At 55.0% G+C, this 14,042-nt stretch overlaps 1 protein-coding gene across 1 annotated transcript in view; it reads left to right on the top strand.

Moving 5' to 3' along the window:
* Positions 1–6,679, top strand: part of LMF1 (lipase maturation factor 1) — a 185,193-nt gene extending 178,514 nt beyond the window's left edge. Inside the window, exons 10-11 of the mRNA XM_032197862.1 lie at positions 2,363–3,097; positions 6,669–6,679. Of these exons, the coding sequence (XP_032053753.1) occupies positions 2,363–2,537 (175 nt within the window). The 3' untranslated portion in view covers positions 2,538–3,097; positions 6,669–6,679. The remainder of the gene's footprint in view (positions 1–2,362; positions 3,098–6,668) is intronic.
* Positions 6,680–14,042: the final 7,363 nt, after the last annotated feature.

Here is a 14,042-nt window from a genome sequence, read left to right as displayed (position 1 = left end):
GCTTGCAGGTAGCTCCTTTGGGCATCCTGCTGGTTTTGTATCGTGGGTGCACGTGGACACTGGAGCACCTGGGCAGTGAAGAAAAGCCCCAAAAGTCCCAGTGAGGCCGCTGGAGTGGGAGAGGAACTGGTGTAAAATCAGCTGGTGGCTCGGCCACATGCGTCCCATTACCAGGCTGCCTTTGGCAGATGGCTCCATGTCCCCTTCCCCATGTGTCCTGTAGGCACAGGGGCCTCTATTTCAATGCCATTTCCCAGGTTTTGGGGAGGAGCTGGCTGTGTGGGTTGCTTCCCTGGTTGGTGCTGGGAGCTCCAGATAAGGGCAGCCAAAGCTCTGCTGCTTGCACCTCTCTAGGCAGCCAGAACCGTCAGGATGAAGCTTTTGGGGTGGTGGATTTGTTCTGTGAATTCAGGAAAGCAATCAAGCAGCACAGCTTTTAAACCTCCTATCTCGGGCGGGAGCCTGCAGGCTACCCAGACCCGCATAAACCTTGCTGCTCAGTAGTGCTCTAATTATGAACAGGAAATTTTGTGCTCCTGCGAAGTAAACACTGTGGGAGTAACACTTCAGCCCCCGTTTGACTTTTACCAGCCACAGAAAAGCGAGGAGAAGGGGCATAAAACTGGCCCTGGCGGCAGGGAAGCCGGCAGCTGCAGGGCAGGGTTTGCAGCGCTGAGGTGCGGGCGGCCCCAAGCTGTGGGGGGGCTCCCAGGCAGCATCCCCAGGACCCCAAGACCCTGGTGCCTGGATGCTGGATGGGGTTGGGGGGCAGAGGAGCAGCCAGGGCCCTCAGTGTCTGCCCCTTCTGCAGCAGGGAGGTGGCTCTGGCTCTCTGGGCTGCTCTTTGAATCAGATTCCTCGGGCTCCTTTTCCCAGCACCTAACTGAGATCTCCCAGGCTGTCATCAGCACCCCTCTGTTCTTGTTCCAGACACAGTTATGGGATCAGCCCCTTTTTCTGTTTGTCTTTCGTGTATTTGAGGACTGTCACCAGCCCCTGTTCAGCAGGCAGCGAGGTGGGCTGCCAGGGAGTGTACGGCATCGGGTGATGATGTTTAAATGAGAGCTGTCCCAGTGCAGCTCCACGTGTGTCAGTCTGGGCTCCCTTGGCTCACCCCATTCTCCTGAGAGGAGCGTGAAACCCCGAGGTGTTTGCTCTGCTTTCCTTGAAGTCAGGAGACAATCCGGGCATGGATTGCAGTCGGTGGCAGCAAGGCAGCAGCCGCCTTCGTGCCTTTTGTTAAGCAGAATCGTTCCCGTCGTGCTCGTCTGGGTCCCCGTCAAGATTTAAATTGAGATGTCAAGATGTGCTTGCAGCAGACCTTTTAATTGGGCTGCAGTTTTATCAGCCGTCTGCCATCTCTCCTGCTTCCCGTGTGAGTGCGTTACAAAGGTGAGTGCTAATGGCAGCCCTACAGGAGTCGTCCCTAATTATTTTAGCAGTAGGAGCCAACTCGGCGGCGTCCCGAGGCGCAGCCCTGCGAGCAAGCAGCTGCGCGAGCGTGGTGCCCTGCTCAGTAGCAGGGTTTGTATTTTAGTAGTGAAGCAAAGCAGCTTTAAATGAGCATTGACATGACTTTGACATTTTTATATTGTGGGTTAGTTTATGAACTTATCCAGCAAACGCGGCGATGCACTCCGCAAGCAGGGACCCCAACGCTGAAGGACCGGGGTGTTACTCCTGCTCTTGTCAGCATGCCCTACATCAAGCGGGACCAAACCTCCCGAACCGAGCGGCATGTTTAGCCTCCGAACGTGTTTCGCGAGGCTGATGAATGCTTCTTTCTGCACTGTTTTAAAATCTCCTTTTCTGTCAACTCCCAGGGCGGCCAGAAAACAGATGCGCTCGGAGCCCCGCTAATAAGCGGCGGAGCGAAGGGAACAGCCGCCAGCCGGGGCAGCGGGGCACTGGGGGGAGCTGGGGTTGGGCTGTGTACCCACAAGTGTCCTGGGCAGAAATACTCTGTAGTGCTCTCAGAAAAGGAAAAAAAAAAAAACAAAAAACAAACAAAAAAAAACTTTTGTGCTTTGTTATTCTCCTTTCAGCTAGGTTGTATAGGGGTGTGCAGCGGTGAGTAGTGCACGGGGTGGTGGTGGTGTGCCATAAAGCTCTCCTGCCTCAGGTATTGCTCCTGAATGGCATTTAGAGGAGCCAGGAAGGCTGCAGCAGTGACATCCAGCACCGCTGCTGGTGGCATAAGGGCTGGGGCTGGATGGGGCAATGGGGAGGGCGAGCCAGGCTGAGCACCCTGCGGCTCAGTGCTCCGCTTCCCGTGCACTACAAATACGGTCTGGCTGTCCTGCAGGGCGAGGAGCCCAGCGCCAGTCCCCTCCTGACCACCCTGTGCTTTGTCTCTCCAAAGGTGGATCCGAGGGGAACACTTCAAGTACAAATTCAGCCGACCTGGGGGAACGCACGCCGGCGAGGGGAAGTGGTGGATTCGGAAGAGGATCGGCGCCTACTTCCCCCCCGTCAACCTCCAGGGCCTGAAGAAGTTTTACGAAGACAGGAGCTGGCCGTACCCCGTGAGGGACTGATGGAGGGGAAGGAGCCAGGTCAAGAGCGACTGGCTGGGGAGGAGCGAGAGCCGGCAGCTCCCTTATAAAGCACACTTCTTGCCTCTTTGTATTTTTTTACAGATCTTTGTTTACACATATTTTACAGTAGGTTCCCAGCCAACCTGTCCACCTGCTGTTGTGGTCTGGTTTTTCTCATCTCTCTGTTTCTGTCTGTTTGTCTTTCTCTTCATAGCCTTGCCTGATGATTGATTTCTTTTGTCAGGCTGCTCCATTAGAAAATCATCAGCTCTAGAGTCAAGAGAAAGGAGAACAAATACTGACTCACGTTAATATGTCCAATTTGGCACATTCCAGATTTGTAACAAGTATTTGTGAAGAGGGTTTTTATACCTCTGCTGGTGCTGGAATTTCACTTTATTAGATGAAGTTTTGCAGGTAGAGCTCAAAATGGACCAAAAACTATGAAATGTACTTTTGGGGGAGAGGTTCAGTAAAGGCAAAGCTCCTTTCCCTTTCCCGCTGCTGTCCACTTTGCAAACTCTCAGGGCCACATTCAGGTCTCGTGCAGATTTAATTCTGTGCAATTTAAGGCACTAACACAGAGGGGGCTCAGCTGAGTTTTCTCTGTCCAGCTGAAAGGAGGCTCAGAACACCTTGCTGCTTTCCCTATCCTTTGCACCAGAGCCCAGTGCTTCTGCCTGTCCACCTTGTCTTGCTGCTGCTGGAATCAGCTTGCGAAATGGGATGCAGAGTTCAGAAATGGCTGGATGATGTTCTGCATCCTGAGCTGTCCTGATCAGTAAGTCGCTGTGGGGGGCAGAAATCCCTGCCCTGCAGTGCAGCACCACTCATGCCAGCCTGGCCGACTTGCTGAGCCACCAAAGCTGCTTTATTCCCAATATACCTGCCCTTATGCTACCCCCTCATCACCCTGGGAAGGGCCTGCCCAGAGCCACCTGATTGCAGGGCAGTGACCAGGCTGCACCACATCCAGAGCTGCAGATCCCAGCGGGGAGCTGGCCCCGAGGCTGGGGGACCCCCTGAGTCCCCCCGAGTCCCCCCTTACCCCTCCTTGCTTTGTAGTCAGGGTTCAGCATCACCCCACAAGGTCTCACCACGTGGGTGTTGCTTGTTGAGCCCTGATCAGAGACACGGGAGGAAAATGATAATATGCAGAGCCTGGATGGCTCCTGGAAACAGCGGGCAGCTGGCCCAGGTTGGTGCTAATAACTGATCGCTTGTTAGCACAATTTGCTGCAGACATTTCTTCCTAAAGGGAAAAAAAAAGTTCAAAGCAACCTGCGTAACGCATAAAATCCCCTTGCCTTGGGGTTGCTTGCAGAAAGCCACAGGTCTGCTGAGGGTCCCAAAATAGCTCATGGTGGAGCTGCCGTGTGGGTTCCACGCGTCGCCAGCGCGGCCCCGAGGACAAGCGCAGCCCTGTGCGGCCCTGCAGTGCCCAGCACACAGCACCCACGCGCCCGGCCGCTGCTCGGGGCTCAGCCGGGGACAGGGGCTGCTTTCAGGAGGCGGCTGGAGTCACCGAGTCTGCCGCCGGCCCCACCAAACTCAAACAGGTTTTGTTTTATCGGGCCCTGGCCTGGCCGCGCAGACGCGCTGGGCTGCTTTTTCCTGTTTGCTTAACCTGGGGTTTTATAACTGGCTCTTTCTCTCGGCCCTGAGCCGCGTGTTTGGAGAGCTGGCGGGGTTTGGTGCCGCGGGTGTCTGTGCTCAGGGGGTGTCGAGCATCCTGTGGGGCACAGCCCCGCGCTTGGGGTAGGAGAGGAGCAGCCGCGGGCCGGTCCCGCTGGGTCTTGGTGGTGCCGTTGGCTTCAGCCCCCCCAGGGGACAGCGGTGGCTTGAGAGCACACAAAGAGGCTTTCAGCCTTCCAGCTCGGGGTCAGCCCAAGCCACAAGTGAAGGGATGAGCGTTGCTCTGTGCTGAGCCCTGAAACGGGTCGGTGCTCGGGGCAGAGACAGCATCCCTCGGTGCCACCAACTGCATGGGGGCTGATGCCGGCCTTGCCCCCGCCCTGTCCCCAGGGCTCATCTGAGCCTGTCCTCTCGCAGCATGAGATGCTCAGCAGCGTGGCCAGTTGCAGTTTTGAAGGAAAAACCTGAGAAAGCAACCAGCAGGTAAACCTGGCCTACACACCGGAGCGGGGGGGTGACCACACTGGAGGGAGGATGCGGGCACAAACGCCGTGTCACACGTTCCCCCCCGCCTTCAGGCCGCATGTACCAAACGGGCACCACCAGGAGTGTATTTCTGGAAGGGGATTAAAGACAGCAGCTCGTCAGTAACCACAGAGAGCCTCCCACATCTTGAATTTTTTCCTAAAAGTGTTAAAAAATGAAACAACCACCCCGGTGCAGGCAGCCTGCTGTGGTGTATGCCCTGACGTGGGTGCTTGCCCGCTGGGGACACCGCGACTCTGGGGACTCACCACGATGACTCTGTTGAGTCCTGGGTGTTACACCGCTCGTTTCTGTTTGCAGCAGGGCTTGGTGGCATGCCTGAGCATCTGATCCCCATCCCGCTGACCCCAGAGGATGGCAGGGGTGCCTGTGGGACCATGGGTGCTGTGAGGTGTCCACCTTTGCCAGAGGTGCTCCAGGCTCAGCATGGCCGAGCCCCATGAGGGCTCACAGGTGAGCCACCCGCACGCTCCCCTCTCCCCGTACCACCAAGGCCAGCACCAGCAGGGAGATGAGCTTTGCAGGGGGTTAAAACCTGTCCCAGTGACCGTTTGCAGCTGGCACCAGTGAAAGCTGTGGCCACGGTGGTGCTTAGCCCCTCGCCACAGCCTCAGCACCGCTGCAAAGTGTCGGTGCTCCCAGGCAGCAACCGGGCGAGTCCCGTGTGTGAGCTGCATTTGAACCCCGACTAATAGCTTAACTGCAGGGCTTGGAGCAACCTATAGTGCTCTCTGAACTGTAAATAATGTTTATGGCTCAATTGTGTTTTCCTAAATATTTGCCATAGTTCAAAACCAATATTCTTAATGCGTCTTCCTGCAAACAATGGAACATTTTGTTCCCATTACCGTGCGGAAGGACAGGGGTGAGTGCTGCGATGCCGCCTCTCGCTCCCAGCATCTCCCTTCCTAGCATGGCTGGGGGACAGCAGCAGGCTCTGCCTTTGCTGTGCTCAGGGTGATGGAGGCTGCTTTGTGCCCGTCAAGGTCTGCTGTAGTTCAGGCCCCCCCAAAAAGCACCAAGCAGAGGTTAAGGGGTGAAGCTTGGCTGCTGGGGGCTGCCGGTGCAGCTGCTGCCTTGCTCAGGCTTCGGGGGGATTCAGTGCGGAGCCTCCCGTGGAGCATCCCTGTCTGTGTGAGCACAGGAGCTGCCGGCTCTCACCTCACTGCCAGATGTTATTTGAAGCATTTCATGATATTTTTTTTCCCAGTTCTCACACAGCTGAAATTCAGCCCTGGGGCCGGATGCTCTCACAGGGCCACGGGCAGCCCCGGCTGCTGGGCTCTTGGCAGGGTGCTGGGGTGGGGAGCTGGGGGGGAGCCCTATGCAGCTCTGATCTCTCAGGCTTGGCAGGATGATGGAGCCTCCTGTGGATGGGGAACCCGGGGACTTTGCACCTGCAGTCCGTGATGGTTAAGCCTGCCCTATCCCCATCTGTGCCCCGTGAGGGACCAGGCTCCCACTTCATGCATCCACACAGCCTCCTGAGCTAACTCTCCATTAAAAGCTCCCCCAGCCTCGCCGGCTGCTTCCCATCCGCGTTCATCTCTAATGCAAACAAGCTGTCCCTGTCCAGGGCAGGATCCGTGCCAGCCCCGTCCATCCCAGTGAGTGACAGTGCGAGGGCGCAGCGGGGCCGGGGGAGCGCGGCCGCGTGTCCCATGGGGACAGAGCCCCTCTGCACCACGGCCCCTCGCGGGCTGCTCACCGGCAGCTCACAGGGTGCCCCCCCACACACCCCGCTTTAATTAATTTCTTTTGGTTTCCAACCTCTGGGTCAGGGATAATGGAACCCAGACCGTCATTTACATTCCTGTTTGTTGTGCGTTGCACTGCTTAAGGTTTTTTTCTTCTCCCTTTTTTTTTTTTTAATCTGAAATTCTCGCTCCACTCTGGAGCGCTGGCTGGAAGATAATATACATTCAAAGGCAGCGAGGAAGGTGCATGCAGGGAATTAAATTAGAAACGTTTCCCTGGGACAAAATTTTTAAAAAGAAAAGGAACAATTATTTTGAGGGGGTTAGGAAATCAGAACCACATTGTGTTATCTGTTGACTGGAAGTTTTCTTGGAGAGGTTTTTTTTTTTTTTTCTTCTCTCTGAGCTATGCACTGGACATAAAACTTTGTGGCGTTCCCAAATCAACGCGCCATAAATCCATTTGAAAGATAACTCTGTCTGAGGCCTGCTCCTGCCAAGTCCCTCTCCCTCAGATGCTGCAGAGGATGGGAAGGGGACACCCACCGTGCACCAGCCGGGGGGATTAGGGTCTGGACATAAACCACGGCAGCTCCCCGGTGCAGGGTGCAGGTCTGTCAGTCAGAACAGCCCCTGGTTTCCCCCTCCCGTGACAACTCTGTTGTGTTTGCTGTGCTCTTCCAGCCCATCCCCTGATCCGGAGTCGGACCTAATCCCACTCCTTCCTCCGGTTCTTTCTTGAGGTCCAAAGAGGTCTCAAAGCCACTGGTGAGGAGGCCAGGGTGCTGCTGTGTGTCTGCCCCATCCTGGGACTCCCAGGCTCCCACGGCGGTCACATCCATCCCAGCAGACAAGGGCGGATCAAATTAAGCAGCTTTTCTTTTTCTTTTTGTAGAAAAATGTGTCCGACTCACGGGTTGTTAGGAACACATCCTCCAAAGAGGCGATCCGGTGTGCGTGCACCCTGCGTGGAGCACTGGGGAGCCGCGCACCTCCTGCCCTCCCCGGCCCAGCTGCATCGCTGTGCCAGGGCCGTCTGTCTGTCTGTTTGTCTGTCTGTCTGTGAGGACAGGTGGCACTCTCAGACCCCGAGAAGATGTGTGAGTGCCATCAGGAGGGCTGGAGCACGTGAGCCGTGTGTCCAGCTCCCCCTCTGGGGGTGACACGAGGGTGCCTGCTGAAGTGCTGGGTAGGGGGGCATTTTTAGGCAAAGACCATTTTTGTTTGTTTGTTTGTTTGTTTTCCTTTTTCCCATGATTACAAAGTTTTGAAAGTTTTGGGTTTGAATTTCCACCCATTGGTGGTGTTGGGTCCTGCAGCCTTGTCCAGGCTGCTCACCCCAAAAAAAGGGAACCGGGCTGTTTTCATCCTATACATAAATGCCTGGTCTTGTGTGGCTGCTGGAGAACACAAGTTAATGTACACAGACAGGTGGAATTTAGTTCTCTCTTGTACACAGGGAAAGGCTAAATCAATCTCTGCTTGGGTAATTTGGGAAAAGCCAGCAGTGTGGCTTTCAGAGCAAGCTGAAGGTGTCCACGCCAAGGGGACAGTGGGGTGGGAGGCTGGATCAGGCCATTCAGGGTCCCCAGAGGGGCTGAGCCCTTCAGTTGCATTATTGCTCTCCCTGTCGTGTGAGGCTTTGGCTTGGACTTCACTGAATATAAAGTTGCAAGGGCTTTCAAGTTTTTATAGATAGCTCCCTGTCTCCGAGCCCTGCAGGAGAGCTGTCTTCTGGAGGTAAGATGAAAACCTGCGCCGTGTGTTAACACGCAGCATTTAGCCTCCCGCAGGAATTTAAGACAGCTGGAAAATCTTTCATGATGGATTTATATTTTGAAGTTGTTTCCAAACACAGGAAGGGTCTCTGTAAGACAGCTGAGCTTTCTGCGGGGATTAGCGGTAGCAAGGTGACGTGGAGTGGAAATGCTTTGTGCTGCCGCCGCCGGCAGGGTGGGTTCTGTCGCAGGAGCACGGGGAGGTTCCCGACTCCATCACCATCTCACTGCTCCGTGGACCCTTGGAGAACTTCTGCCCCCCTTCTAAGCCCCTCAAACCAACACCCTTCCTTTAAAAAAGACCTCTAGGGTTGGTCTAAAAAAAACCTAGGACTGGGGTAAGAAGTTCTTCCTCTTGTTTGATTTTTTGGGATCCACCCAGGTCGTACTTTGAGACCTTTCTCTGGATAGCGGCGTGCATTCGAGCAGCACCCAGGGCCGTGGCTCTGCAGCAGGGCCAGCAGTGAGTCCTGCAGGATTCACCAGGCTCATACCTGTCCTAGCAGCACCGTGCACCAGCCGGGGACCTCCTCGTTCCTGCAGCATTCCTAAGCTGTGTTTTTTTGTCATGAAGCAACCAAGCTTCAGTCTGTGAGTTCCCGTAGACGTCTCGGTGTGCCTTCCCCACTTGGAGCTGCTTTTAGAAGCTGGCTTCGCTTTAACACATATTAAAGGAAAGAGCTTTTTTCCTTCCCAGTAGATTAAGTTTGGCTAAACAATTCAGTGTGAACTGCTGGGCATGAGGCAGAAACCTGTAGGCTAAATTACCCAGCTGCTATAAGTTTAGACCAGCATGGGATGAATTTCAGGATCGTATATTAGTTTTCATTTAATCTGATTATTCTGGGCTGGAGTTCCTGGAGGGTCTTCAGGTTATTGTCAGTCAAAAGAATCTTTAAAAGCTTCCATTTGCACTAAACTTTTCCCATTAGAAGTCTATTTTCATTATGGATCAATTTTTATTTTAATGAAAAAATTATTCCCCTCTTTTTTTTTTCTTTTTTTTTTTTCCAGATGGGTTAAAAATGAAGCAGCGGCGGTTGCTTCCCTGCTTTGTGTCAGATGTGCAGCCGGGGGGGGGGACTGGCGAGGTCCAGGCACGGAGGGGTTGGCGGGGTCTTGCCAATCAAAATGCCATTTTCCTCTTCGGGCGAGGATCTGGCGTGGCTGAAAGACCTCAGGCAGGCGAGGCGGAAAACGCAGAGCCCTTTCCCTTGGGATTTTAGCTAAAAAAGCGATGTGGAGGTTTCCAGAAATAAACCCCAAACCCGTGTCCTTTGTTTATGCAGGGTTTTGCACTGGATGTGCCAGCCCAAACCTTGTGTCCTCACGCTGCTCCAGCTGGCAGTCCCAGCACTGAGCCGTTCGGGGCCAGCGCCGTGCGAGGCTCTGTGGGGACCCGCTGCTGTCTCCATGTCCCAGTGCCTTGTCACTGCCAGAACCACTCAGCCAGGGCACGCTTTGCAGGGGGGCGATGGGGAGGAGGGAGCTGAGCCGTGGAGCTGCACATCCCAGCTGAGCACCCTGCGGGTCCCCGCGGGTGTTGGGTTTTGTGGGCAGCCCTGGCTTGCTGGGGACAGCCCCGGGCACACGGTGTTGGTGGTGCCAGAGCTGGACTGTGGTCCAGCCATGCCTCAGTTTCCCTTTATGCAACAGAGGAGGCTTTGTGCTCTCCGCAGAAATAATGCAGATGTTGGTCTGGTTTTGTCTGGGGGGGGATTTCTGGGCTGCTCTCTTACAGCAGAGCCTTCCTCCACCCAACCACCCTCTCCATCTGACAGCCCCCGACTCCCCCATCCTCCACAACCTCCCATTTCTTCCTGCCCAGAGCAGGAATTTGGGAGCAGCTCTGCAGCAGCCAGGGGATGCTGCAATGCCCTGCACGTCATTTATTCGGGGGGCTTTCCCCTCTCCCCCCAGCACGGAGGAGCCTGCTTCCTCCGCGGTAGCTGCTCCGGATAGGATTGCACGTCGCTGAGCTTTTCTGTGTGTGTAACTGTTGCTGAGACAATTACGTTAAAATCACACCACCTGCAAGCAGTTAGTTAGAATAATAAATAAGTGATAGATTATCAAATAAAGTGTTCGCTTCAGATGAGGTCATCCTAGCACCATGTCGCGGGTCTCGGAGGGTTTGCAGGCTGCTTTCCTGCCGCTGATCAGCTAAATAGCTCTTGTATCAGTCAATAAAAAACTTGTAGAGATTAAAGAATCAATTAGGCATTAGCCGAAGGGGCAAAAGCATAACCCAAACATGCTGATAAAATCCAGTAGGTGATTATGGGAACGGTTCCTATTTCATTTTACTTTAGGAAGGAATAATTGCTCGTTACAGAGCATGGAGCGGCCTGGCCTGGAGACTTTTCCAGCTTTATAGGGCAGCAGGAGGAAATCCTGGTGCTGGGCTGACAAACGCAGAGGCACGCCGTGCGTTAGGGCTGAATGTGTGGGTTTTGGTGCATGCTTTGAGGAATGGCATTTTAGCTTCAAAAAGGGAGATAGGGGAGCCTGAGCTGTTGTTTGCCACGGCCTCACCTGGGGAGATTTCTGCCCCAACCAGAAAATTGCCTGCTGAAGACAAAAAGCCATGGGCACACGTTTGCAAACACATTTCTGGACCCAAGCAGCGCTGATGCCCATCAATGGGCTGCACCCTGCGAGGCATGGGAGCATTTATGTTCACATGCATTGCGCCTGGCAGATGTCTGCTGTTGGTACACACACAAATTTTGGCTGACCAACCAAAATCTGATCAGCTGAAAAAGCTTTTGGGGATGTGTATATTCCAGCCCTTTCCAATATTTCCCACATGGCCTCCCATTTTCCATGAAAACGCATCCACAGCGCCAGCTCCAGTCTGGGCGGCTCGTGGGGGGAACCGGGCTGTGCCATGTCACATTTTGCTAATTCATGCCAGCATTTATTAAGTGTTAGTCTAGTGCAAAGCCTTACCTCATTCTAGGGCTCTGCATACGGCCAAAGATAAGGAGCAAAGGTGTGGGGATGCAAAGGCGATGGGCTGCTCCCATCAAGAGCATCCCTCCGTTTGAAGCGGGGCAGCTTCCCGGGCAGGGGCTGCTCTGCCCTCCCCTGCTCTTCCAGGATCTTCTTCTGCATGGCTCTGGGTTTCACGCCGCAGGAATCCCCGAGGAACCCAGCTGGCTGCCTGCCCAAGCACCCAGCACAGGTGAGCATGGGGACAGCCGGTGAGGCTGTCACATTTCGTCTCTCCGCATACCTGTCTGGCAGGTGAGACGGGGAATTTGTTTTTCCCTTTGTTTGTTTTTTTTTTTATTTTTCTTTTTTCCTTTTTTACAGTTCATATACCGGCAGGCCGTGCTGTGGCTGCAGGCAGATTGCTTCAGGGTCACTTTGTTTTAGGAATGTGGGGGAGTTTATCCCAGCTTTGTTGATGAGGTTTGGGCAGAGCTGTGCCATGGGGCACGTGCACGAGGCTAGGGCGTTGCCTTGCCTGCATTTTTCCACATTCACCAAAATAAATAAATAAAGCCCAATGCTGCAGGGCTGGCTCCTCGGCCAGTGCAATGCCGTGCGGCTCATGCTGGATCTCGTCTTGCCCAGCTGCAAGGCGGCCGCTGCCGCCCGGGGTTGGGTTTCCAGTGCAGGGGAAAAAAGAGCCCGATCCTCGCTCGGGGGCTGCGCGGCTAATCCCCTGTTTATTCTCCGTCTAGCCCAGACGCCCACGCTGTCCTGAGCTTTTGTGTTCCTTAACAAGGTCCAGAGTAAAAAGATACCTCTGCGGCAGCTGCCTGCCGCTCCTGGGGCCGGCACTGCTCCGCCTGGCCGCAACGCTGAGCTTTTATTTCACCTACGGTGCTGCACGGACAGCAAATGTAGTGCAGGAAGGCTCTGCGGCTGCTGACCGTACCTATAGTGCGTGAGCAATCCCATGTGCTGCCCCTGAGCTGGTGCATTTCAGTGGTAAAATAATCTTTGTCTCCTGGGGCAACTTACAGGGCCAACTGCTGTTCTGGAGCCGGGGAAAGTGGGGTAGAAGTGGGAAAGTGGGATCTCCACGCTGCAGCTTATACATCCTGTTACACTGCTAATGAAGTGTCGAAAGATGCAGAAGTAAATAATAATAATAGTAATAGTAATAATAATAATAGTAAAATAGTAGTGCTGAAATCCTAAGGGAGATAAATATACTTTGGAAATGAAATCAATAAGCGTTCTCATCTCCTGGAGTAAAGTAACTGTTTAAAAGGCCGAGATGGTTTTGAAACCTTTAAATAAATTCAGAGGTGACTGAATGAATTTAAATGACTTCAGTCTCTGAGATGGTTTTGCAAAACCCCAGATGCTGTGTGAGGGCCCCGGGTGCCCCACAGGTACCCCCCTGCCTCCAATGCAAAATGTGCCTGTAGCCTGCATGGCAGAGCCACCCAAGGCAGGGCAGCAGGGGGGCTTTTCAAATAGGTGTTTTTCCAATTAATAATTTGCTGGAAGTGTGTTTTCTGCAGCCATGCTGGGCACCGCGCTGGCCTCACAGCACCCTCCTGACACAGCCCTGCTCACGGGGCAGCGCATCGGCCACCGGGGTTTGCTTCTTGAGCTGGAACCAGGGGCCAAGAGCAGACGCTGGAAAAGCCAGAAAGGAAATCAGAAGGATTCCCATCCTTGACAAAGCGGCTGCTTTTCATAAGCAGCTTCTCCCCGTCTCCAGGAAGGCCTTTGGGAACGACCACATGCCGTGCGAGCCCTCCGCAAACCGTCCCGTTTGTGGGGCCGCAGGTGCCCACCGCAAGGCCAGCGCGGACAGCTGGGTCGGCTCCTTGGGAGACCCCGGCACCCCTTCCCGCTCGCTCCCCTCCTCTCATTAATTGCGTTTTCTGTCCCTTTGTGGCACGGGCGCGACGGCTCGAGCGTGCAGCTGTGCGCCCGGCACGGAGCAGCCATCTGCAGCACCCGCGCCCGCCCTGGAAGAAAGCCTCGCAGCTGCGCTCGCCTGGTACCGGCGGTACCCGGACGAGGTCATTCATCACCAGGAGCCCGGGCAAGGAAGCTTGGCAGGGAAGAGGAGGACGGCAACCACAGGAGGCAAATTTTAAAGATACCGTGTGGGTGGCAGTTGTTGTATCCGCAGCCTGAGCTCGTTTCCTCTCGCTGCTTGAGACGGGCAGCGATGGTCCCCGCCGGGGCTGGGAGCGCCCTTTGTGTCCTACCTGGGATGGAGCAGCCCCAGCACGGCTCCATCGAGGAGCAATGACCCAGGGCTGGGGCCAGCTCTGCCCCGAGAGGTGGCAGTGGGTGGTGGGATGGGTGTCCCCATCTGTGCAGCATGAGGAGCGTGGAAATGGGGAATGAACAGCTCGGTCCCAAGGGCGGCACGTTGGGTTATGCTGGGAGGGTGCCTTCCCTGGTGCCCTCACTGAGATCCTTCCTTGCTGCCTTGCCCCAGTCTGTAGACCCACATACGATAACAGGAGAGCGAAATGTGTGAGCTGAGCCCTGTAGATACTGAGGTGCACCAGCCCCACTGGCTCTGGCTGTGTGAAATGCTGTGGAAGGCTCCGAGCCCTACAGCTCTCCTGCAGCAGCTGCAGGTCCCGTCCCCCCCCCCCAGTACCCGTTAGCAGCACGGCTGGCTGGGAGAGCAGCCACGGTGATGAGCCAAGGTCTTGGGCTGGGGAGCTCACAGTCACCCCCTGGGCCTCCTCCCTGGCCACTGCTTGGCCCAGCAGACACCCAACAGTGACATCCACTGCAGCTCTGATGTTGCTTCTGGTCTTCTTGGCCCCCAGGGCACTGGAGAGGAGGGTGGGTATCAGGAGCTGCGTGCGAGCCATGAGCTGACCACCCCAAAACAGCATCTGCAGGACCCTGAT

This window comes from Aythya fuligula, chromosome 15, assembly GCF_009819795.1.
Source record: "Aythya fuligula isolate bAytFul2 chromosome 15, bAytFul2.pri, whole genome shotgun sequence".
In the NCBI taxonomy this organism is placed as follows: domain Eukaryota; kingdom Metazoa; phylum Chordata; class Aves; order Anseriformes; family Anatidae; genus Aythya; species Aythya fuligula.
This window is presented reverse-complemented; position numbering and strand designations above follow the sequence as displayed.